The 25,533-nt window shown below is 39.8% G+C and overlaps 1 protein-coding gene across 1 annotated transcript in view; it reads left to right on the forward strand.

The window, feature by feature from the left end:
- Positions 1–22,104, forward strand: part of LOC104507311 (adenylyl cyclase-associated protein 2-like) — a 35,535-nt gene extending 13,431 nt beyond the window's left edge. The window contains exons 3-6 of the mRNA XM_010148546.1: positions 7,651–7,728; positions 19,734–19,877; positions 20,111–20,196; positions 21,963–22,104. Of these exons, the coding sequence (XP_010146848.1) occupies positions 7,651–7,728; positions 19,734–19,877; positions 20,111–20,196; positions 21,963–22,104 (450 nt within the window). The remainder of the gene's footprint in view (positions 1–7,650; positions 7,729–19,733; positions 19,878–20,110; positions 20,197–21,962) is intronic.
- The last annotated feature ends 3,429 nt before the right edge of the window (positions 22,105–25,533 follow it).

The raw sequence follows: 25,533 nt of genomic DNA on the forward strand, positions 1-25,533 counted from the left end.
TTCTATTCTGTGTCTTCTGGAACCCCTAACTATCAATACACTACATCTGTTTTGAGAACTTCCATGTAAAAGTTGAAAGAACAGAGGTCAAGAGGGTTGCAGATTTTTGGCTGTTGTAGAAGACATTTGTGAAGAATTTGAGAATCTGGAAGACGCAAAAGCATCCTGAGATGTAGGAGAGCATCAGCTAGTCAAGCACTTTGGTTCTTCTTCATCTCTGGTGGGTGGAGGTTATTAGAGATGTTTTGGGAGAACACGATCTCCTGCTGCTTCACTTGGCAGTAATCAGTAGCCACAGTGGCCCTGCACCCAAATATTTATGTCTGTTTGAAATGGTGACAGATGAACAAAATAACTGATTGCTTCTGCTACCAAGATTAATAATGAATTATTTAACAAAGCTGACATCTAAATCGTATTCATTAGCTTTTAAAGTTAGCAATCACTGGGGATCAATCAGAACAGTCCATGTCACTCAAAACTGGGAGAGCTTAAAGGAAATTCTGGAACACTAGGGCAAATTTTATGGTGCAAAAGATGCCAAATTTGTATATTCTTTATCCAAGGCAAAAATTTTGTAATTAATATAAAAGCAATTGCCGTGGCTTTAAATATCCCTTGACTCCAATACACCTGTAGAGTTTACGTTTAATGGGGAATGATAAAATGGGAGATACATGAGCAGTGATTTACCCCAAACAATTCTATCCATCATTAGTACTGAAAGATCTTTAAGACCATTATGGTTTGACCTCAACCAGAGGTAAGAGCTGTAAAAGCTCTGGTTTAAGTCCCAGTCAAGCTTACTAAAAGGTAAAGTTAATGAACCTAGATATAGATGCTACTTTGAAACAGTAAGTAAGTAATACTGTACAGTTACATGACACAGTGTTTAATACCCTGGCAGATACAAACAGCTAGAGAGATCAGCACTGCTGTAACCTTAGATTGCTACTGGCCGGGCAGTGGCAATGCTGAGAAATTTTAGCAAAATTCCCTAATATAGACATAGCCATGCAGGCTGAAAAACACTATTAAAAAAACCCACTAATAGCAGGCAGCTGATTGGTGGTAGTTAAATGTATCTGTCTGAAAATAGAAAAGAAAATATCTGGGGCGGTGTCTGGCTCCATCACCATCAATGGCAAATCTCCATTGACTTCAGTTTTGCCTAGGATTTCACCCCTGTTTTCTGTATGGACCAGTAAGAGAAAGGTGACAAGTTTGGTTTTTTTTTTTTCCTTTTCCTTGCTCTGTTTGGAGAACTGCCACTGGCTCTTCAGCATTTGGCCCAGTTTTTTAAAAAATCTCTATCAGCCAATTGGCTGGACAAAATAAATACTGTCTCGTCAGCTGGCCTGGACAGTTTCTATGGCAGCCCCATACCTAATCTAAACTCCATTCTTTTTCCATTTCTTGCTTCTCCCTTCAAGCCACCAGCCACTTCACCACTTCACTTTGAAGAGGCTCTTGAAATCAGAATGTAAAAGACAAACTGTTTCTCTTCCTCTGGCAGTATGTCCCTTCTAGAGCAAGGCTGGGGTCTTGCTCCATCTGTAGTTGACATTTGCTGTCAGTCATTGTGTCTTTTGATGGACCCAAAGGACCCAAAATTATTTCTGCAGAAACTACAGTTAGAACTCTGGACCACAATTCTCTTCCCTCATGTCCTCTTTACTATTTTGTTTCACAGTAAAGTCATTAAGTATATTTTAGAAATCCAAAATATATAGAGAGCTGTATTTTGATTTGCAAATTATCACTGTTAATGTTAGCATGTGTATATATATGCAGATAAGCTGTATTCTCCACGAACTAGAGTCCAGTGGATTCTGATATTTACATTATGCTTTTCACTGCTATGACTCTGAGGAAATACGTTACTAAATATAATAGCATTTGACAAATTTAGTATTATCACGTCAAGAGGGTAATTTTCTTTACTAAATTTCATTAGGAAATCCTTTGTTTGTTTCTCTTCTTTTTTTTTTTTCCCAAAGACTGTATTTACTTGTAACTTGAGATCTGAATGCGTATGCCTTATTCTTCCCGTAGTTTGCCAAACTGTTGTCACATAAATAGTATTTATATTTATTAGGTTTTGGGTGCCAGAGTGATGGGCAACTTTGAATAAAACATTTAAAACGAGACCGATCCTAAAATCACATCTGCTCTGGAGAACTGAACTTTGCCAAAGCAAACTGATAGTTTAAGCTTCGGGTTCAGCTCATCTATGTCTGCTCAGTCTGAAACCATGCAAGTTTGGGTGGAATCTGTACTCACACTACTTCAAACAGGTCAGAAGCATTGTCACCATTAGACATCTCTCAGAGGGCCTTTGGCATTTTTTCAAGCAGTGGCTTCTGGGACATATCAGAAGTTGGCATTGTGACAAGGAAGGTTGAACCAGTTGCTATTAAGAAGATGATTTCTAAATACGTATCATTCCTCCATTAACTTCTGCAGGCTTAACTGTAATGAGGCCTGACTGTGCTGTTACTGGGATGGTGACAGAGAGGTCATTCACTGTAGTCAGCCACAGGTTTTGACAGGCGTGGAATTGGGCTGACATTGCACACATGTCAGACTTCGGCTCTTCCAACCCTATCAACCAGCTAAGTCAGCTGTCAAACACACCCCACATCAAGGATTAAGCCCACACTTTACTGGTGGGGAACTGAGGCGGTGAATGGAACGCCACATGGTCCTGGCATTCAGGCAGTCACAGCCGTCTCCTCCAGCCTCTAGAGAAAGCTGCTAAAAGCAAAGTAGGAACTGCTTTGAGGAACTTGTTTCCTTCAAAATTCACCTCAGCTGAAGAATCTGTCTGATGATTGCTGTGTCCATGCATAATTCCAAGAATGTCAAAAGGGTTACCCCAAGTTGTTAGATGTCAATTATCTGTTGCTCCAAAATATACCCATTTCTGTCTGCAAAACTTGTGTGCAAGTTTGCGTTCTGGTGTACCCTGATACTCATGATTCACGTGCATTTTTGACACTCGGACTTCATTACCATCATTCATTATAACTGAAAGAGTTTCAGCTGATTGGGTTGTGGCATCTTTTGGCAGAGCCACACAAGCTGTTGAGAATAATTCCCACCCCCACCCCCCCCAGGTCCATTTTCACTTATTCGCCTTCACTGGATGTGGGGCTGTAATGAAGGAGTCATCTCCCTGTAAAAAATAGTGCTGACTGCTTAGTTACACAGCCTGCCTGCTAAACAGAAAGAGGTAGCAATGGAGTGTCACATTTCAAAGACTACATGAAACAATTGGAATGGTGATAGACTGAACTAATGCATTCTTAATGAGAAGAAGCTCTTCTATTACTCTGATGGGATGCATGGAAAGAAGTGCTGCATGCTTGGAAATAGTAAAACTCAGAAAAACATTTCTAATGCTGCTGGGGAAAGAAGGAAGCAACTGTGGCAGAAGTCTGTGCAAAAACTATATAAGCACAATATGAAGATTTGAATTCAAAGGTGAGACATGTGAGTGCTCTGATCCCTACATGACTGAAAGGGACTTTTGGGACTGCATAAATTTTGTGCATACAGCATAAGCCGTGTCCACTTACCACTGAACATTTTCAACATCCTATAATAAATTTAGGATACTAAGAAAATGCAAAAAGCCACACTTAATGCACCAGGGGTAACTCACAGTATTACTAATGTCTTGGGTGCCCTCAGTAACAGCTCCCAGATGTTTTGAGAACGTGGCCTTGGCCACACTCTGCAGTAGAGGAGGAGGAGGAGTAAACATAAAAGAGTAATACATGTCTGGAGGAGAAGTACATCCTGATTCCACATCCAACAATAGCTTTAACATCGATCAGGTGAGCAAGACACATGTATGAGGCATACTCAAGTCAGTCTTCTAGGAGCTTCAGTGTACATCATCCAACAGTCTGTCTCTAGCTCTGACCAAATTCCTGTACTTTGGCAGGAAGAGTTGTTAATTTGGACTCTGAGTGGAGAAAAAAGTCCTCCTTAGCTCCCATGAGTGACCAGCGGGAACCCAAAAGCATGGATTTAATGCAGTGTAAACAGAGTGTCACACAGACCCATTTTTCAAACTTCATTGATGCTACCACCTCAGTATGTGTCCAAGAACTCACAAGACAATCTTAATTTTCTATATCTAAGCGCACTTTCCTCATGTTTCATGATCTGTTTGATGAACATTTAAAGCTCTGTCTTAAAATAATGCTGGTTCTTTGTAGGTATTTGGAAGATTCCTTCTGAACTTCACTTTTTGAATAGTTGTAAATCTTGTTTTAAACTTGAGACTATGATTACTCATGACCCAGTTTACAGACCTGAGATCATGTGCTACCATTTCCTTCCTTCTCTGTTATTTACATTCTGTATGAGAAAGAATCATCATATTCCTCAGCCACTGAGTTGCTAAGCAAAACAAGTGAAACTTTTAATATTTAACTTGATATGTTAGATACTCATTGCTCTAAACATCCAAATAGGTTTTCTCTGCCTCAATTCTGATTTAACACAGAAAATTCTGTTCTTTATTTAACACAGATAACTAGTGCTTTACACAGAATTCCAGAGGAGGTCTTCTCCCATGCTACTAACACTTCTCTAGCTCTATTAAAAGTATTTTGCCACATATGTTGTAGAGCTGCATAAGCTCTTTTGACAAAGATACCTTTCTGGCTTTTATACTTGCATTTTCCAGTCTTCAGCATTTCCAGTTAATCAGTTCTGTGTTTACACCAAAAATGATGAATTGCTTTAAAGGGCCCGGGGGGACGACTGCTAAATTTTATCCTATTTATATTACCTGTGCCAACAAAGTTGACTTACTCTTGTCAAGTGATGAGTGAGTCCTTCTCCACAATATCAGAACCTCCTAACTTTTTCTTGCCCACAAATTTTATGAGTGCACCCTTAACTCATGCTCTTAGGATAGTAATAAACATATTGGTGGTTCCTAAACTAATCCCTGAGAAACACCATTAGCAATTTTCCTCCTCTCAAATAACACCACCTGTAATATACCCTATTGTTGTGTCTGTTTATCCAGCTTCTTATCCAACAGAAGAGGTTTTCTACTAATTTGCATGATTTCCACTTACATAAGTTTCATATGAGGACCTACAATAAGCATTTTATATAATACCTAAATATACTAGATCTGACACATTATCCTGTCTAAGAAACTGAGAACTGTAAATAATCCCCAAAGGTAATTATTTTAACCACAGAAAATCCCACTGTCATTTCTCCCATTTTTAATTTTCATGTGTTTTTAATCACTCGTTTCAAATCCGTTCCAAATGTGTACAGTGCTGCAGTCAAACTAACAGCCATGAAATCACTTGATGTACTTTTTCCCCCCTCTTCTTGGCCATGTTTGCCCAATCCATCATTGCATACTTCTGTCATCTCATACTATCTCCAAATGATACATATTTAAAATCTTTTCTACTTGTGCTTCCATCTGCCCATGTCTTCTGTACTCTAGAACAAAGATAATATGGACCCAACAATTTTCTCACACTCAACTACGTATATTTGACTTCCCTTACAAATTACGTAATTCCCACTGATTTTCCATCATTCCCCTTAGCTATCCTTTCAATATCTTCATGTAAATCAACTTCCTTGAAATTGGGAAAAGCACGTATTCAACAACAGGTAGTCTGTATATCAAGAACAATGTAGGCATGCCCAACTTACCCTTCAGGTCACTACCCTGGCCTCACTTCATCGCTTTTTTTCTTTATTGTTCCAGTAGCTAAAAAAAATACAGCTCTGTTTGACTTTTTTGTGTGAGGTACAGTCCAACAAGGCCTTTATCCATCATTCCTTTGCTTCTGTATTTTATAAGGTCTGACAGTAAGTTCTCCTTGATAACCACTTCTCGCTCTTTCGGGGTTTTGTACCTATTCTTAGCATCTTGCTTTAGTTATTTATTCCTTCAGAGACTCTAGCCCTTACCTACAATTTCTCCCTCCTGTCCAGCATGCATACATTATTTCCATTCTTAATGTAAATACATCCTTTCCTGCATGTAAATCATTATGTTCTTCAGGCCAGTCATCTTCATTTACCGATTTTTTCTATTTTCTAAACGTTTGCCATTCTGAAATACCAAGATATAGCTATAGATTTATTTTTGTCCATCCTGCAATTTAAGAAGAACCAGATCCATTCATAATCAGTTCCTCCTAGAACCTTAGTTTTTGGTCGGCTGTTCTGCAAGATCCTCCTCACACAAGACTAAGCTTAAAATAGCACACACTTTGTTGCTTTACGAATTGCTGTACCAAAAAGTCAGTCTTCTGAAATGTCTAAGAATATCTAAACCTTGCTGTTATTGATGATATTTATATCTGTGTCTGGAAAATTTATGTCTCATATGCTCGTACAATTTCCCGTATTATTTATTTATTTATCTATTTATAGAGATGATTACCCTCTTCCAAATCTCAGCCTGTCAGACCATAATACCCACTTCTCCCCAAATACTGTCCAAGTTGGGCCTCTTTTACCATCTCCCTTGCAGTGATTTTCATCCTAACAGATTATGTTTTATTCATGCCATCACATTTTAAGATGAATAAACACAATTTGGCTGTTTTACTTTGCTACAGCTTCAAATATCCTGACTTTTATGTATTTTAAGTTGCATCCACATAGGCCTGTATATAAAATTTCCTTGTTTTCTTTTTAGATTGAAGAAACCCCAAGGAAAAACAGCATGAGCATCCCCACCCTTTCACGAAGTGTTTATAAATGTACCAATTCATATTAGATTAACTTAGCAGCATTTGGTTTGGTTTTTATTTAGCAATATACACTAGTTATGAATAGTTCTTTTCTGTACCAATAATGCTTTCTCCTAGACACCATTCATCCTCTTGAATGAGGTATAGGGAATACTGAAATAGCGATGAGATTGTAATCAATGTACATCATTTATAATGCACAGAAAATGTGTAAAGTTCAAAAAACATCAAAAAGACCAGAAATTTGAACAGTAGGCAACACTGGGTAGTGTAAAGATTTAGCTCCCATCCACACTGTTACCATGTAAACATGCTGTCGGATGCAGCTTTAACCCAAATTCTAGAGATCTGTAGGGGAAAATTGCTCAGAAATCTTCAGCCACCATCTGTCATAGCCATCAATCTTAGGGTCTGCTCACAGAGGACAGGCAAGGAATGAATTACAGCATAGTCCCTCAGCAAATATGCCAAGCTCAACTCTTCTGAAGGATCACTACAGCCTAAGTTACAGTTCAACAGAAAGTTCTCAGGCTGCTGTTCTCAGCGGTAGTAAGTTGTCATGCACTTGCATATGGACATAGCCATTAAATGCCCAGACATTGTCTGAAGTGTTCAGATGAAGTCTTCCTGTGATTAATCCTATAAATGATAAGCAAAAGACAGCATATCAACTCGGTTTATTCCCTGTCTGAAGAAGATAGGGAACGTAACCTTAGATTTCAAAAAAATTTATAGCTAAGTCAGTAATACATTTCTTCTAGTCAGCCTTGCTGTGATTTAGATGGCAAGCAGCAAGGAAGATTTGAACTGTCACACTTGACTTTGAGCTGCCAAGAAGAGGTATTGGAGGTTACAGGATAAGGTTTAATTTACATTCCTCCTTTTGTTACAGGCAGAGATGGTACGTGCGGCCTTCCAAGCGCAGAGATCTTTCCTGGTGTTAGCATCTCAATGTCAAGAGCCTCAAGAGGTAAGAAAAGTGACCTAGCGTTTCAAGAGGCAGTGCATCAAAAACACTGTGTCCCTGTATGTTTAATATCAATCCCTGCATTTGATTGTATTTGTTACTTCATTTATACCGTGCACTTAGAGGCTTGCTTTCAGTGTTATTAGCTTGGCGCTCTAATAATCAGAAAGCCATGGTGCAGAGTTAAGAACCTTCTGTACCAATACATATAAGGTCGTTGAAGAAACCAAAGGAGATTTCCACTTTACAGCTGTGAGTGGGATCAGGCTTTCTCTGGAAAGCTGGAAATGCCATGGAATAGAATGGCTTTTTGCTAGCCCCACAGGGATGCTCTCTGACAGACACTGAAGACATGGGATAAGCTGTTGGGAGAAGAAACAGTATTAATCCCTAGACTCAGTATTCTCTAAGCTGAGGTCCAGGTTAGGCCAATTCTGGAAGGAAGGTAAAGCATTTTGTCAAGAAAATGAAAAACTCCCAATTTCTATCAAGTTATTTCTCTACTTATTTTAGTGGCAACTATTTAAATCCTCCCCTCACAACTACAGAGCTCAGGGAAGCTGTGTAGTTGTTATAAATCTCATCTGCAGTTTCTGGAGGGCACAAGGTTTTGGCCAATAGCACAGTATCATTCCTGGGAATAGCGATGATGCAGCCCTTCTGTGGGACCACCCTCGAACCTTCCTCCTTGGAGTGTGCAGAGAATGAAGACTTGCACAGTCTCTCCACGACCTTCAGTCCTCTCTTCTTCCACTAGCTCCCTGCTCCATAGTTCATTAAAGTCTGTATTTTCAAATCAGAGCTCTCTGCCACTAGTATAAATTATTGAAATTTTGCTTTCACCATTCTTCTTGGAGACATAAATTAAAAGTTTTTCTGATCAGTATGTTTTATTGGCAAGGGTACTCAAGCTGAAAAAAAAGTACAGATATTCCAAGAGATACTAGATTTATAGAGTTCCAAGCAAGAAGGGATCAGTTGTTTTTCCAGCTGTCCCTGATCTCAGAGAGTAAAAGTGGGTCATGACTCACAGAGAACAGGCAAAATTCCCATTGGTACAGGCCTCAAGCAGTCATTTATATTGGCTGTGAATAAAATTGGACCCAGTGGCCCACAAAACTCTTCATGTTCATAGGTAAAATATTCCCCAATGAACAGTTTCTGATGGCCCATAATATAACGTACTACTCGGAAGTGTTGGTATTCTCCCAGCTCTGATAAGAGGAGAAGCCGTGGCTCACTCTTTCGCCTCCTGTGCTGATGTGCGATCAGTATGATTTTCTCTGCTTTTCAAGTGAGAATAGCAATAGCTTCTCCCCACTTTCAGCCTTTCGACTTTCTGACCTCAAGTCAAGGCTCTTAAGATTTTTTTCAACAGTAAGGCTTAAAAACTTGCATTTAAAAAATGGCAACAGAGCAAGGGAAAAAAAAAAAAAAGAGCTAATGTAAAAATTAATTCTCCAGCAATCCAGAATGACAGTTACAAAAGCATTAAGAAAGCAACAAATAGTAAAAATCTCACTATAAACATCACCAGAGCTGGCCACATGTATCCATGTTGTGGTTTAGGCCCAGCCAGGAACAGGTCTTAGTTGCACGTTATCAGGCTTGCACAGATCTCCGCAACTTGTTGAAGGCAAGAAAGTATACTTTTATCATTTAACTGTCTCTTAGCACCAGGGAAATGCCACATGAGGTGTGTGTACGCATCATTCCGAAGTTAAAATATCAGGAATATTACAGACTGAAGTTCCTTTCTCAGTGAGAACAAACCCCGTCCAGTTACTTAAGTGATTTTAACATAAAGACTGCTAGGTACGTGTTTTTTATAGGCATCCAAACACGTGTTGTCGTTCATTCTTTTTCTCTTTTTTGCACATATTTTTTGCAGTGAAACATTCAACTATACTATAGACAGACCTGAAAATAATTGAAGGCTGCCTGTTCTGTGCAACTTGATCAGTATTTCCCACTGCAGAAAGTGATGGTTTCAGACACTGGGCTTTAGGTATCTCCATCTCAATGGGAAAAAAAATCCTATTGTAAGGCCATACTGGTTAACCATTTTGAAAAAGCTGGTTATCTCCAGCTAACCCAGGAGAAGGAAAGAAGCGGGGGTCCGCCCCCTGGCCCCCCAGCACCTTATTCATGAGATGTCATCTGGGCTCTGGTTGTATTTACAGCCCAGAGCCCCGGAGTCAGTGTGGAATCCAAACAGGAAAGCTAACCATTAGTGTATCAGAATGCACAGGGTAGAGAAAAGCAAATGAAGATGACAGCATATCTATAAATGCAAGAGAAAAGAGAGTAATTCTGTCATTCAGCTGTCTAGACTGTTTGCTTTATAATGTAAAGCTGTGAATGAGCCAGCGAGTTGCGATTATGGCATAGGAGCTTTGCAGACATTCAGAGACAGCCGTGTGGAGACTGAGGGGATTTACTGAGTTCCTGTCATGTTGGGATGTCGTACATGGTGCCTTTAAAAAAAGAAAGAGGGAGGGGAAAATGCCCTGGAAAAATAAATTAGCTAAGCTCTTCCAGCTTACAAACTATTGAATAAGGAATTCAAACAAAAAGAAAGCTCCTACATGTATAATAATCCTCAGGGTTTTTTGTGCTCAGCAGAGAGAAATGTATTTCATACAAAAAGCAGTGGTTTTTCCCCTCTATGAAAATGTTGAAGCCCTAGTATTCATTTAGCTCTTTAACTCCTGCCATGAGTCACTAACAAACATTTTCAAACAGTTCAGCTTACTGAAGTTGCTTTTGCAGAGTTTTGCTTCCCGTTAATAATGATATCTCTTTCATTTGGAACCTGTTGCAGTGCACAGCCTTTATTATCTGTGTATGTGAAAATAGTAGGAGCCGAGAAGGTAATTCCAGCTGGCATACCAATCTAGCATCCACTGCAATAAATTACTTCGCAGAGAGCATGTTCTGTTACTTTTTATGGTCATGTTCTATATTTGTGTGCGCAGTGGAAGAGATCACATGACAAAACCACCGGTTGATATCCCTGTTTGCGTATGTCCCAGCTAATAGCTCCTGGATACAGGCTCATTCAGCCGGATGGGATTCTTCAGTTCATCCACTTACTAGAAATTGTTTTCTGACGCCAAACTTCAAACATTAAAGCAAAAAAATGCCTATTGTAAATTGTTTACTATGTATGAGATCGTAAAGAGCAGATGAGAATGGAAAATAAATTAGAATATTGCTATATTCTGTGAGAAGTTGCTTAAAAAGGTATTTTGAGACTATACATTTACATGTTGCTTGAGCAAATCAGAAAATGTATTTTAACATAAGCCTTCACAAAACATGAAATAGATTGGACCTGATTTTTTTATTCCCCATATTCTAAGCCAAATACAGTTCTGATTGAAACATTATTATTTTATTGTATAATAATTTTAAAAGTTATGTGTTCCTGAGCAAGTTGATCCGTTCCACAATTTTTTTAAAATTTAGGATCGTGAATACTGCCATACAAGATCACCGCTCAAAGTCATTGCACTGAATTCTTTGTGAATGGTAACTTATAGGCTGTCTGCTCTTTATGAGTTGTTTCTTTTCACTTTAAGAGTTCAAACAGTATTAAGAGTTGCTTTGAGGGCATGAATAATCCATCGTTCCCATACTGGGAACTAGGTAATAAGTTTGTCTGTGAATCAGTATAAACATATGCAGGATGAGCATGTTCAGGGCAAGAAGTACTACAGAGAGATTTAAATGGCACATGCTGTTCAGGCTATAAATGATTACATAATTTCTCATTTTAAAAAAATGCTGAGTTCATATGACTGCCAGAGCTCATGGATTTAATTACTAACACTGTGCAGACGAACATTCCATGCCTAGCTTAAATAACCAGATTCTACACACAGGTGGGAGGAGAGGCGTGGAAGAAAGTGTGAGGTAAAAGAGGGGGTTTTTTTCCTAGGAAAGGGAAATAAGTCCTGACACCCAAGAAACTGTGTGTGAAGTTCGACTTAGAGCCATGAGAACAAATCCTGAGGTTTTTAATTTTTTATAGACAAGCAAAAAATCTATTGTAGGAACAGAATAGTTGTGGCAATTTCTTTGAATAAAGGACTCATTTTCAGAATTTTTATGTAGAAATCAAAGATGGAGATTTACAGTTCCCTACTCTCTGTCAGTGCAGGATTGCTCATTTTTTTCTCTCTCCTATTTTTAAAGTACTTCAATAACAGGACCCCTGGGACTTCTTACTGTATCCTAGCAGGATTTGTTTTCTAATTACCTTGACTTGCTTGTGTCATTCCATTTCCCACTACTTTTCCGCATACTTACTGGGACCACCCTTACTGTTTTCCAGAAATATGAAGAGCAGGATACTTCTCACCTCATTAATTTATTACTTACTTATGCAAATGAGTTTGAGCCAAGTTTTGCTGCCGTTCTACTCCGTTGGTTGACTGCTGCAAACCTGCACCTCTGTATCTAGAAATAGCTTAAGGAAGAATTTGGTTCAGTCCTTTTAAGGTCCTCAGGTCTCAAAGTTAAAGAAGGTGCCAAGAATGACATGGATAGAGCCCGAGAGTCCTGAGTTCCAAAGGGAACCCCTTCCCCCCTCCTGTTCTCTGAAATCTTGCTAAACTGTTGACATATTTCTGTTATCAGCAAGTCTACAACTGCATGCGAGTTGTGGTCAGAGCCACAGTGACGGACCAACCCACAGTTTTCAGCATCCAGCCCGCTGCCTTACAGTGTGCACAGGCTCATTTTTCGATATCCTTGCAAACTCTTACTTGGTTTCAGATCCACTTTAATTCTGGATTATTGCTTCATTGTAAGCATATTTCCAGCCTCCAGATAGCTTCCTGACTCCTGTTATCTCATAATTTTGTCTCAAAGGTGCCTGATTGCAATTAACCGGCCTCAAGCTCATTATATTTTCTGCTGATCTAGTTAACATCTGTTGGCATCCATTGTACCATTTCTCTTTCCTCACCTGTATTTGCCAGACTTCCAGGTTAATAGACACTGCAATGGAAAGATGGATGTGTTTGAGATTCAGTTCTGCCCCAGGGGCAGTGCTGTAAGAAGGTCCAGAGACTTAGGGATCCAGGGAATATAGAAGGGCCACGATTAGTGCTACATCTCCCAGCCTGTATTGATGAGAAATAAGAGTCAGAGGTGCACATTACTGCCCACCTCTAGCCTGGCTCACATCAACGCCACCAGGCACAGACTCTCCGGCAGTTCATGCTCTGTGCAGGAACCAGGCTCCAGTAAGCAAAGGCTTCTTGCGCGTGTTTACTCCAGTATGTTTATACTTGGACTAAGTGCAGCATCACCCCACAAGGAAGACGCTATTTGAGGTGATACTCTGTATTTTGTCTAGCTCGTCATCTGACATACCTGCTAAGCAATTCTGGGGAGCCTACAGACTCTTACTGGAATTCTGCTGTGTCCTAAAATAATGCCCTAAAACCACCAGGCTATTTTTCAGTTCCTATAGCAATGTTTGTATTCAGACTGCACCATTTGAGATCCCACTGAGCTATGCTGATGGGACACTCCCTTCCCCATTAAGTATCACATTCTTTATTTCTGCTAAACAAAATCCAAACCAGCAGACTCCTTTCTCTGTGCTACCCAATTTCCCCAGATTTCTGGGCCTCCTGGACCAGGATTTCCTGATCTTCTAAAAGGGAAACCACTGGGGATACAGCTGACTGAAATGCAGCGCTTTATGGGGTTTTTTGCTTTGTTTTGTTGGTTTTGGGTTTTTTTTTCCCAATTTTACTTTGGTCTAAATCAGACCACAACCAATGATTTTTGAATTCTGAAAGTTATGCAGACTCCAGGAGTGCTTATTAGAACCTGGCTGTCTTAAAGTTTGCTCTGGGGAAATCCCAGATAAAACATAGAAACATTCAAGGCTGGAAGGCAGCACCATCTAACATCCCTGTCCTGGGACTTACCCCGTATGAAATGTAATTGCCCTTAGTCAAGACTCGTCAGATCTCAGATGTTGTGAAAAAGACAATTGTGGCTCAACAGAACACCATTTTCTGGCAGAACATGGCTATCTGGAATGCCCTGGGCCCCCCTGACATGGACTGAGATTACAGCAGCAAAGATTGAGAGTAGTAAATCAAAAAGTTGAAAACTGTTTGTTTGTGTAATTGTTCTTTTTGATTAGGTGCGGGGTGTTGCCTGGGTGCTTGAAGCAGGAGGACCCTTCCTTGTTGAATGTACTGCCCTTGGAGAGCTGTAGTGGACAGGAAAACACTATCTAGAGCATCCAGAAGTCCATTCAAAATCCAGCTAGAGTCCTGTCGGTTTGTATCAGGCCCTGGATTTCTCCACTGGTTAGAAGCTATTTGTCTTTCACATTCTTCTCCATTTGCTCTCCCTCAGAGTTTACATTTCAAAATAAACCCACAAATGACTGAACTAGTAATTTGTCATGTGGGGTTATGGTTTGGTCCTCTTTTCCCCGCCCCACCCCCCAAAGCACAAAATTGCCACAGCTCTTATCAGCTGTCAGATTGAGAAGTTATGTGCTATCTAAGAGGAATAAAAGCCAAATACCAATTAAGTCACTTTGGAAGCACACAAATGTGTCTAAGCTTCTGTGATTATGAAGCTGACCAGACATTTCTGCAGATTTGCCTCTCTGTGTCATAGTCCTGCTGTTGCATGGCAGCGAGTTCAAGTGGCAAAACCTGTAGTATTGACAAACAAATCCAACACTTGTTCCACCACCATGTTCGAGATTTACAGTCTAAGAAAACAAGACCAGAATAAACTAATGTCCTTCTGTAGTTAGTTAGGAGGAGACTTTTGACCCCTGAAAATGTCAGAATACTGGAAGGACATGAATGTGGTAATCGTAGAGAAATATCTCACTGACGGTCTCTGCTGCCAATCAGAAAATGCTTGCAGAGAAGGCAGTGGATTAAGGTGCAGTAGGTTACACCGCAATTTTAAGAGCAAAAACAAATGTGAAACACCTTCTGCAAGGAGAGATGGAGATAGGCAGTGCTGAAAGAACAGTTTGACAGCTGCCAACAGAAGTTGGTAGTATTTTACCATGGAAGTAATAGGGAAAATTTAAAAAAAAGTATGCATTTGAGTAATCCAGATGCAGCACTCGGGGTCTTAAAGTTACCAACTAGCTTAGATTGATCTCTGGAAAAAAATACTTTATATATACGAAGAAAGAGGTTATTCTGCCACCAAATCTGAACACTGATTCCCTTCAGACAGTTGCTACACAGCTACAACAAAAAAAAGAGGACTGCCTCAAACCACATATGTACAAAGGACTAACTTAAATTTTAAAGTCTCCTTACAGATTGCCCTTTGCAAAATACAGAATATGGGAAAACTATTGTAGTTTAAAATCATAGCCACCCATAGCAGAAGTGCATCTCGCTGGTACTGAAGCTACAAGTATCTTACTCCTATAGATAGAGGATGGGATTCTGCTCGTCAGCTTTAACTGTCAAGGTAGGCACGTTGTGTAAGGTGTCTTTCTAGGCTCTCTTTACAGTGACTGGCAGCACCTCTAGAGTGCAGTCTTCACATCTATTAATGTCTTCCATTACATAGTCTTCTAACATCTATTAATAGGTGGAAAAAATTCCTCAGGGAATTCTTTCTTCACTTACAATAGAGGGAATCAAGTCTCAGCTGAGAGCAGATGCTTACCTTTTAAATTGTTAGAACTGAGTGTGGTGAACGCTATCCCTGACATCTTTCACCCCTTGAAATGATGAACTGTGGGATGAGGCTGTACTAGGCTGTCTGCGGAGATAATGGCTGTGCCTGCATTAGGGTTTTAGTTCACAGTGGGACTGTATTTCTCCTTCAGATCAGCCCCATTTACTGTGCTGTGATTCACGCTGTACAGCAGTTGTAGGTTGTACAAAATGTGTACCTTCCTGATGAAGTTAAATGGAAGATACGCTCCCAGACAGCACCTAAACCACGATTTACAGCTAGTCCAAAACAGCTGCCGCCCCAAACACATATAGTGTGAATGTCAGGCCCTCGGCACCAACTGCTTTGTGCTACAGAACCCTTCCTATTAGGCTGCACTACTTGCCAACATATACAAAGGCGGCTGAGTGAAATCAACTCCATGTTTCAAACTTGCCTGTGAAAAATACAATCTAAGTATGATGGGGATTTTGACCTGACAGAAGAAAATAACAGAACTGTACACCATGGAATAAAGGTTGTAGCCATGCTGTTCTGGCTGCAGCTGAGTAAAATTAGCATAACTTAAAAGGGTACTTGTTCCCCTGCCATGGCTTTTTCATAATAAGTCAGGTTGATTTATACACAATAATAGTGAGGTCCAAATTCTGTTGCTGCCCGTCAACATAAAAATTCTTCTGTAAACAATCTCACCCCTCAAAACCGTGTAAGATTAGCTTAAAAATACATAAGATCTTTAAAACTGTATTTTTATTTACCTGCTGGGTTTTGCGCCTGTGTGATTCATGCTGGCAGGTTTCTGGACAGCAGTGGTCCTGAGAAAATACCGGTTTTCTAAAATGAAAGCTGAGATTTTCAAGTAATCACTGGCTTAAGCAGCCAGAGTTTAAGCAAGCCACTCAGTTTAGTGTGACTTCACAGGCAAACCACGAAAATCACAAAACCCAAAAGTTTGATCATTCTCCTGAAGTGAATCCCAGTGCCCTAGTCCTGTTAAACCTGTCACATTGGGAACTTCTCAGGTGAGTGTTAAAAAAATGTGAAGGAGAAGAAAGTATGTTTGGTGCGGTCTCTTGGAATACCGCTATGCCAGGCTGTTTTATGAGACTGGGCTGAGACTGTTAAGTCTCTGAAGCAGAAGCCTAAGGCAGTTCTTGTTGCATGCTGTAACTTTTTTGGAGCGTTTTGGCTAATCACTGCAGCAGTCTTACTACTCTTGATTTTATAAGAAGGATTATAAGATAGAGATCAAAGCTGGCCAGTTTGTTTAGGTATCAATATTTTAAAAGACCATCTGGTTTTAATAATTATTTAAAAAGGACACTGGGAATTACTTTTAATGTTTCTAAGTTGTGCCACTGTTGCACTTTTAAGCATTTGAGCAAAACCGATATAGGAATGGTTTTTATACAGAGACTCTTAAATATCTGTTAAACAACTGTGCTGTGTCTTAAATGACAGGAAATTTTATCTAGTACATGCCAAAGGCATGCTGAAGGTTTTTCCAACAGCTCTGATTCATCTTGAATTCATTTTTTCTTAGAGATACAGTATAGACAATCATTTTATTAACAACCAGCTGGTTTAATATTCATTGCAATAAAGAGAGTATTCTTCTAGAACCCTCAGCACAACTGGTTCTGCATTGTAAAGCCAAACAAGACTGATTACTGCCAGAATTAATGAGCCTTTCTATGCCCATATGCCATATACACTATAATTCATCTGCAGTTTAATCAGTAACTAAAAATTCAGAACTGAGTGCAGGGAGGCAGGACTCAATTAAGTGACCCCTTGCAGTGCAGTATTCCTTTGTGTCCAACCTTTACACAGAAACTTGGATCACAAGAAGCTTGCACAAACGCACACGCACATATTGTGCAGCCCGCCAGCAGCCATTGCAGACCAGGACGAAGGGAAGGCAGAGGGTACTGTTCTCCTGCTACAGCTCATGGGACAGAGCTGAGCAAAGCCTCAGGCCCTGTGTGGCTCTTCCTGGTGTCACCACAGGGCCAGGGAATGATTACTTCGAGATAGTTTCCTCAGCAACATATATTCCACCTTTTAAACTCCCACAGGGCACTTTTTCTGTGAAATTACATAAATCCACTACATTTTTATAAACAGCTGACTCGCTGGACAGATTAAGTCCTGTGTTCTAAGGGATAGAAATTCTGTCTGTACCACTGATAGAAAACCCTCACAGAAGTGGTTGGCTGTTTTTCTAGCAGGCGTAGGAGGAGGCATGGGTCTTATTGTACCATTCAGGATGATGTTTAGCCCTAATTTTGCCACATTATCTGTAGATTTCACGGTGTTCTACAAAACAGAACAGCTATATTAGCATCATTTCATATATAAGAAGTTGAAGCATAGAAAGGTAACACAGCATTCCTGAAACCTGATGATAATTTGGTGGGAGGGCCGCAAAGAGAACCCCCATTTATGGACTCTCACTTTTGTGCCCTATCCACAGAAACGTGCTGCCTCCCAGTGCTTCCTGGATACACTGGGCATCTGTGGAGCTGTATTTTTAGGCCTGATATTCTTTTTGGCTAGAACTGCGCCATGAAGATTCACAGTAAGCTAAGGACTGTAAATATCCCTTCGACTTTATGGGAGGAAAACTGGCATAACATCAAAGCAGAACAAGCACTTTCTTAAATTTCAGTTTTGTTAACTACTGTCATACTTGAAAGATTTCCCTGCAAAATAAGAAAGAACAAACCAGCTGCAGCATATTGTAAACAAGCAAAAATTAGAAAGCAGAATTCCTGCAGGCTTTATCATGTTATGGCAACAAAATCAGTTTTTAAGAACCACAAATCATGGAGGTTTCAGGCCTTTTTCACACTTAATGACTTATGACGGTCTCATTAAGCCATCAACAAAAAATCTTTTCATCTCCCAGTAATACTGTAAATATTTGTTTTCCCCCAACACGCTTTGTTGTAAAGACCAAATATCCCCATGCCTTTTAGATGCCTAGGCTTTTCTCAAAATTACAGTACCACTAAAATATTAAGGCTCCATAGTTGGACCACAGTTCTTTTAAAAATGCAGAACCCCTTTTTGTCCCGTTTTTGGAAGTGTCTTTTGACCTATGTTGATCCATAGCAAACATGCTTATTTTAAGGTGACATAAAATTCTGCAAAGCTAAGGTCTTGCGAAAGGGTGAAATGTACGTACACATGACAGAGGTCGAGTAGCGCATGTGCGCACATGGTCTTTCCGTGTGTCACGACAGCATTAGTCCTCAGGAATATGAGGATTAGTCGTTTCCAACAAGCATTTAATTCTATGAAACAACTAGTTCTGAGAAAAGGTAGGAAAAAATAGCTAGTTCTGCTGCATCTGGAGTGATTTACAAGTCAAGTGCCAGGGAAATTGGCATGGTGCACTCTTTTGGTGGGACATACTATGGGTTCTGTGGCCATTCTTTTGCAATAAAGAATTGTAGTGGTTTTATAGAAACATTTTGTAGGGCAGCAAGGTACTGCAGTTGTTCGGTTGTAACCTGATGACTTCTGGTCCCTCGATGTGTTGTTTCGGAGTGGAAGAATTATTCCTAGTAAGTTGGTGCTCTAAATTATTTTTTCTGAGACGCTGGGCCAGTGTGATTAGCATTCACTTTGCACAGGAAAGAGCTCGGATAGCTTCTACATTCATTCTGCTTTTCACTCCAGACACTATTCCTTCCGCTCAACAGTCATTCCCCTGGATACCATTCGTTTCTGATTAACAAAGGAGAATTTCCCCAAACCATGGCTGGCAGGCAGTAATCCTCCCACATTACTTGAAGCCAAAGGAAATTAAAACATTAAAACTTAGCAATAGGGGAAGCTAAAATTGATAATTGCTTTCAGCGTATTACTGTCTCAGTCTTGTTGCCAGATGATAGGAGGCCACTAACCTAGCGAGTAGTTTGTGGTGCATACAGAAAGAAGAACATGGTTAATAACATGAAAAACTCAAGCCCATGTAAAGACTCTCACAATGTTCCATGGCTATCACATGAAGCATTCTGCTGATCTTAAGATACTGGGTCTCTATGGGTCTTAACCTGGGCAGCGTGTAAAAATGCTGCCAGTGCCGAGAACAATCTTTGCTGTGACACATTATTAATTCTTAATGTCTCTGCATTTTGCTGCTCCAACCAGAGCATGGTAATTAAATTGTTACTTCAGTGCAGAGAATATGTTGACTTTTCTTTCCAACTGTTAAATCAATGGGCAGGGAGGACAGTGTTACACCACAGGATGAATTCGTACTACCTGTTTTAACAGCAGTGTCTTTTGGGTTTTTTAAGAATGAGGTGGCAATGCTTCTCAAGCCAATATCAGAGAAGATTCAGGAAATCCAGAACTTCAGAGAAAGGAACAGAGGAAGTAAAATGTTCAACCACCTCTCGGCTGTCAGTGAAAGCATACCTGCCCTTGGCTGGATAGCAGTGGTGAGTGACACGCAGGATGGCTGGGAGGGCTGCAAATGTGCTTCTGGATGGGGTGGCCCAGCATAGTTCCAGATCTTGCAGAACTCTGCAGTCTCATCTGCTTAGTTCTTCAGTCTACTACACCCAAGAAGCTGTTTTATAATATACCTAATACATCAGGGAAGGTGTCTGACTAATGTTTTACTTCCTTTCTCCTTCTGTTGTTTCCTGCTACCATGGGTTGATGGTCCTAGTCTCCTAAACCAGGCCCTTATGTCAAGGAGATGAATGATGCTGCTACCTTTTATACTAACAGGGTATTAAAGGACTACAAGCACAGGTATGTTGCCAAGCACCAGTATCTCCTAGCCAGAGAACAGAGCATTAACCATACCAGTAGGTTTTACAGTGTTACCACAGAAAGCATTTTATAAACTAAAAAGCATTTGATAAAATCTTGCTTGCAGTAGTATATTTTCCACTCCTCATCTTTGACCTGCAGCATGTTGCAGTGAGAATGGCAGCAGCACTAGAAGGGCTGGTTTTCACTCTCTTGCAAATTATAGGATTATATTTAATTTTCTGTCATTCCAGCATCATAAGCTTATATGCAAATGCATATTTACATATCAGTGTGTGGCTAGCAAGATGCTATGCATCCTTGTCTCACTTGTGCACTCATATTGTTGCTGTTCTCGCTCTTCCCTTGAAAATGTGCATTTAGGTGGTAGGTGTATACAACTGAGTGTCTTATTCTGAAGCTCCCAGATGTTTGGGGTTTTTCTGTACCACTGCATTGTTCTTAAAGAGCACAAGGAATTCACAGAAAAGTTCCATGAATGAGATTTGTGAGCTGACAGAGAAAGAGAAAAAATACAGATCCTTCCTATGCCCTCTTTAAAATGTCATGTATAAATCCTGTCGATTGGGTACTTCTGGAGGCCAGATTTTGCCTCTTGATTTTTAAATCCCAGTGAAGAACAGCATTTGCAGTGAGTTTTTCCTCTTTAGCGAGGAAAACTTTACATATATAAAAAGCCTTTCTATTTATTTCTATTTAGAGTGTATGTATAAAAATTTGTTATGTACTATATATAACATATGTTATATTGCATATACATTATGTATTATTCCTGAAGCCTTAGTTTACCTACTGAAGGTACTTACTGGGGTAACTGAAGATTTTTACAGTGTGGCTTTAGAAGTACTTATTCTGGAGAAGAAAACATCTTGCATAATGATATAGAAAGGGTACATTATTTAGGTATTTAGTTCTTCCCCTAATAAGGAATTATTTTCTTGTTTTTCACTGAATCAGATCACAGTGTCTTCCAGAGTAGTGGAATGCTCTCCCTTGACTTCAATAGGCTTTGGATTACACCTGCTGACACAGGTCTTCAGCAGTATTAAGCATCAAACTCCAAAGGAAATAAATAGGAGGTAGACAGCCAAATCCTTGTGAGCATTTGGTCCACAGCTGTCACTAATAATTCAGTAATAATATTTTTCTGGATCATCCTAAGTAAGGACTCCATCTCCACAAGCATTTTCTCTCTCTCTCTGTACGTATTTTTTGTTTTCACTTACTGTCCCATCGGAAGACTAACCCTTCCAAATAATGATTCCAGAGCCAACTTGTGACTTGTACTTCAAAAATTCTTGATGTATAAATATTTCAGTCTGATGACTATAACACAATCCAGTATTACCTTGGCTACGTTTGAACTTGGCAGCTAGAATATCTTACAGTACCCACAGATATTTAATTTTCTAAAATTCAACACCCTGAGACTGAGTCTGGGTAGCTTCTGCACAGCTGCATATACCTTCAGTGCTTCTTCAGTTGACTTTGAGCCTGAACAGGAGGATGACCACACACCCTTCCAGCAGGAAGCACTCTGTGCTAGAGGCATCCTTTGCCCTTGTTTGTCCCTCCTTTTGGAAGGATCCAAAAGCTTTCCAGTGTAGTAGGCCTCAGTATTTTCAGCACTGAGCTGGCTGGATGCCTGCTAACAGCTTTAAGGCCTGCTTTAAGCAAGAGTAGCGATGCTTTCTGGTTTTAAATACCGACATTCATACATATAAATATCGTCTCTGTTTTTACAGTGATGCACGCCATGTTGATTGGGTGAAGTCATATCTGAACATCTGGTCTGACCTTCAAGCTTATATCAAAGAGCATCATACCACAGGTCTCACCTGGAGTAAAACTGTAAGTACTCTTTTCCTTCTTCATGAAGAACTGTAAAATGCCAGTAAACAATTTGAAATTTAATGTACATCATTAGCTCAGGAAAATTAAATAACTAGGCCAGGAACTTCATGGTCCAGGACTTCCCAACCAAGATGATAGAAGTTTGAAAGGCAGGTGGAGAAGATGTGTCATGCCATTGTGGTACAGGTTTTAAGGAAGAGAGGAGAATTATTTGGGATGATTATAGCCAAAACTCCCAGCTGCACATGGCGAGAAGAGGCAGACACAATTCTCCAGGCCTGCTACAGAAGGTAGGAACAAAACTAAACCCCTAAAATTTAAAGGACATGTCAGACCAAAGGAAAACTGGGGGAATGTGACAGGGAAAGGAGAAGAATGATGGAAAGAATCTGATCAAAGGGAGGTATTTAGCAACAGGAGAAGGAAACACAAGGGATGCATACCAATTTATTACTTCATAGATAGCTATCTCTATAAAACTGTTCTTTAATACGTGCTGAAATAATTTCTGAAATATATAGAGAGTAAATATAACTATATGTAAAACTATTTATACTTTCTCTATATATTTATATAAACATCTTCTGTGTTGCATCTGAGACGCATAGCAAGATGATGGCAATGAATGTTGTTCTCTGATAGGTAAAAACATTAAGAATTAATTTTCTGTTGGCTATAAGTGTAATAGTTTATGTCTACTGTCTACACTGATGCAATGTTCTATATTATTCTCATAATGTGCTCATGTTTATTATCAGGTTAGGAGAATTGCTGAAGTCTCTTAAAAATACAAGCAGCCAGCTCTTTGCTATTATCATCTCCTAAACTTAGCAGTGCACAGACATACTTGTACAGGCAGTCTTTCACACCAAGTTTATCATTTCTTCTGTATAGGCAAATAATTTCGTTAAAAATGGAGTGACTATTCAGAGGACTGATGTGGGCCACCAGATAATTTAATTCCCAGGCTAAACCATTCTAAAGACCTCAGGAACATAGGGAAGTGAAATGGAGCTTTCAGATGGAATGGATCTTAACATGGAGTAAGGGCTAGAGCACCTTTCCTATGAAAAAAAGCTGAGAGCTGGGGTTGTTCAGCCTAGAGAAGAGAAGACTCTGGGGAGACCTTATAGCAGCCTTCCAGTATATAAAGGGGGCTTATAAGAAAGGCGGAGAAAAATTTTACCAGGGCCTGTAGTGACAGGACGAGGGGAAACAGTTTTAAACTGGAAGAGGGTAGATTTAGATTGGATATAGGGAAGACATTTTTTATAATGAGGGTGGAACAGGTTGCCCAGAGAAGCTGTGGATGCCCCATCCCTGGAAGTGTTCAAGGCCAGGCTGGATGAGGCTTTGAGCAACCTGGTCTAGTGGAAGGTGTCCCTGCCCATGGCAGGGGGGTTGGAACTAGATGGTCTTTAAGGTCCCTTCCAACCCAAACCGTTCTGTGATTCTATGGTGCACAGAAAAGTTACTTCATCTCCCCCTGTATGGAGGTGATAACCATGTAAGAGAATGTATGTTACTCATGCTCAGCAACAGACATCTTTCTCCTCACACCTTTCATTAGACTTTGTACAAGGCCTTAGAGTACTCAAGCATTCAGGTGCAATTTCAAACACAGGAGAGACCATGATCTGTATGTACTTACTGGTTTGAAGCAATGCAAAATGTTTAAACATGGTAAGTTAGAAGATTGGAATTACCTGCTGCTTTGTAGATTTCTGTGGTAAAAATTTAAAAAATGAAACATGATTCATTTCCTTAATTTAGGACAAAATTTCACATTTGCTGCATCCTATGTTATTTTAGTCAGTGAATATGAGAAGAGTTAATAATTTTAAAATTATTATGAGAAGAAATTGTAGTACCCTGTTAGCAGAATTAGCCTGAGAATCTGGGGCAAATTTAGTAATACAGAGAATCATCTTCATCTTTAATGGAACCTTACAAGTATGGAAATAGTGTTATAAGATAAAGATTTCTTACAGCCATTTGATCAAACAGAAGGAACTCTTCAGTGCTGGACCTAGTGGTAATTTTATTCAGAAAGGTAGCTATTACAGATTATATTTGACTGGTCTAAACCAGCATCTCAGCCATCACATCTTTCTATTTCCCTTTCTCTAGTTGTGCAGGAAATCGCTGAATACAAATCTAGGTGTGACCTGCTTATTCATATTAAGCATAGTTTCCTGCCAACAGTGCTCATTCCGTCATGAGTGATGAGCCCATTACAGCATCTGAAGTATTGATTTCGCTCACTTTGGATATCACTCAGATCTAAAAGTTGACTTGGAAGTATGGCTCATTTAAATTACCATTCATGTAATGTGTGTCAGAAAGATTAAATTACAAACACATTTGTATGGTTGTATAATTTTTTTGAAATTTTACTTCATGTAAGTGTAAAGGAAATTAGAATCCAGTAAGTTAGCAGGTTGTTTGAATAGCTTGTTGTTTAAATATTGTTTAAATATTTCTATGAAGCTTGGTAACAAATGCATTCAAGAAAGCAATGAATTACTCAAGTGATAATTTGATTTTTGTTATACATTTTAAAGTGAGAAAGTAAGTCACAGATTCATGCTGTGTGAAGTTAAGCATAAAGGTCTGCAGAATTGGGGCCCAGACAGAAATACGATATATATAAAAGCTGTAGATATATTCCAGACACAGTTGTTAATCATTGCACACAGCAGATTCCACTTATATGCATAAAAGGAAAAAAGGAAAAAGCAGTAGTTTGGCAAGGCATTAAGAAAGTGGCACATTTATGAAAGGGAGATGTTGATACAGAAATTCTATTTTATCATAGGGGGAGAGAGAACAAGAGAAAGTTTTTGGGTTGTATCTGTACACTTTTAAAAATACGTTATACCGATAATTTAACCTTCATATCTACAGAAGTCAACAAAAGAATGATGGAAGCTTTTTATAAAAAGCTGTGCATTGAGTGCATCCTCAGCAAGTTTGCCGACGACACCAAGCTGTGTGGTGCGGTTGACACGCTGGAGGGAAGGGATGCCATCCAGAGGGACCTTGACAGGCTGGAGAGGTGGGCCACTGCCAACCTCATGGAGTTCAACAAGGCCAAGTGCAAGGTCCTGCACCTGGGTTGGGGAAATCCCAAGCACAAGTACAGGCTGGGTGGAGAGTGGATAGAGAGCAGCCCTGAGGAGAAGGATTTGGGGGTACTGGTGGACAAAAAGCTGAACATGAGCTGGCAGTGTGTGCTGGCAGCCCAGAAAGCCAACTGTATTCTGGGCTGTATCAGGAGAAGTGTGGCCAGCAGGTCGAGGGAGGGGATTCTGCCCCAATGCTCTCCTCTTGTGAGACCCCACCTGGAGTTCTGCATCCAGCTGTGGAGCCCTCAACACAGGAAGGATATAGACCGGTTGGAGCCCTCAACATAAGAAGGATATAGACTGGATATAATCATCCAGCCTGGATATAATCATC

The sequence above is a fragment of the Eurypyga helias genome, unplaced genomic scaffold, assembly GCF_000690775.1.
Source record: "Eurypyga helias isolate BGI_N326 unplaced genomic scaffold, ASM69077v1 scaffold17633, whole genome shotgun sequence".
Lineage (NCBI taxonomy): Eukaryota > Metazoa > Chordata > Aves > Eurypygiformes > Eurypygidae > Eurypyga > Eurypyga helias.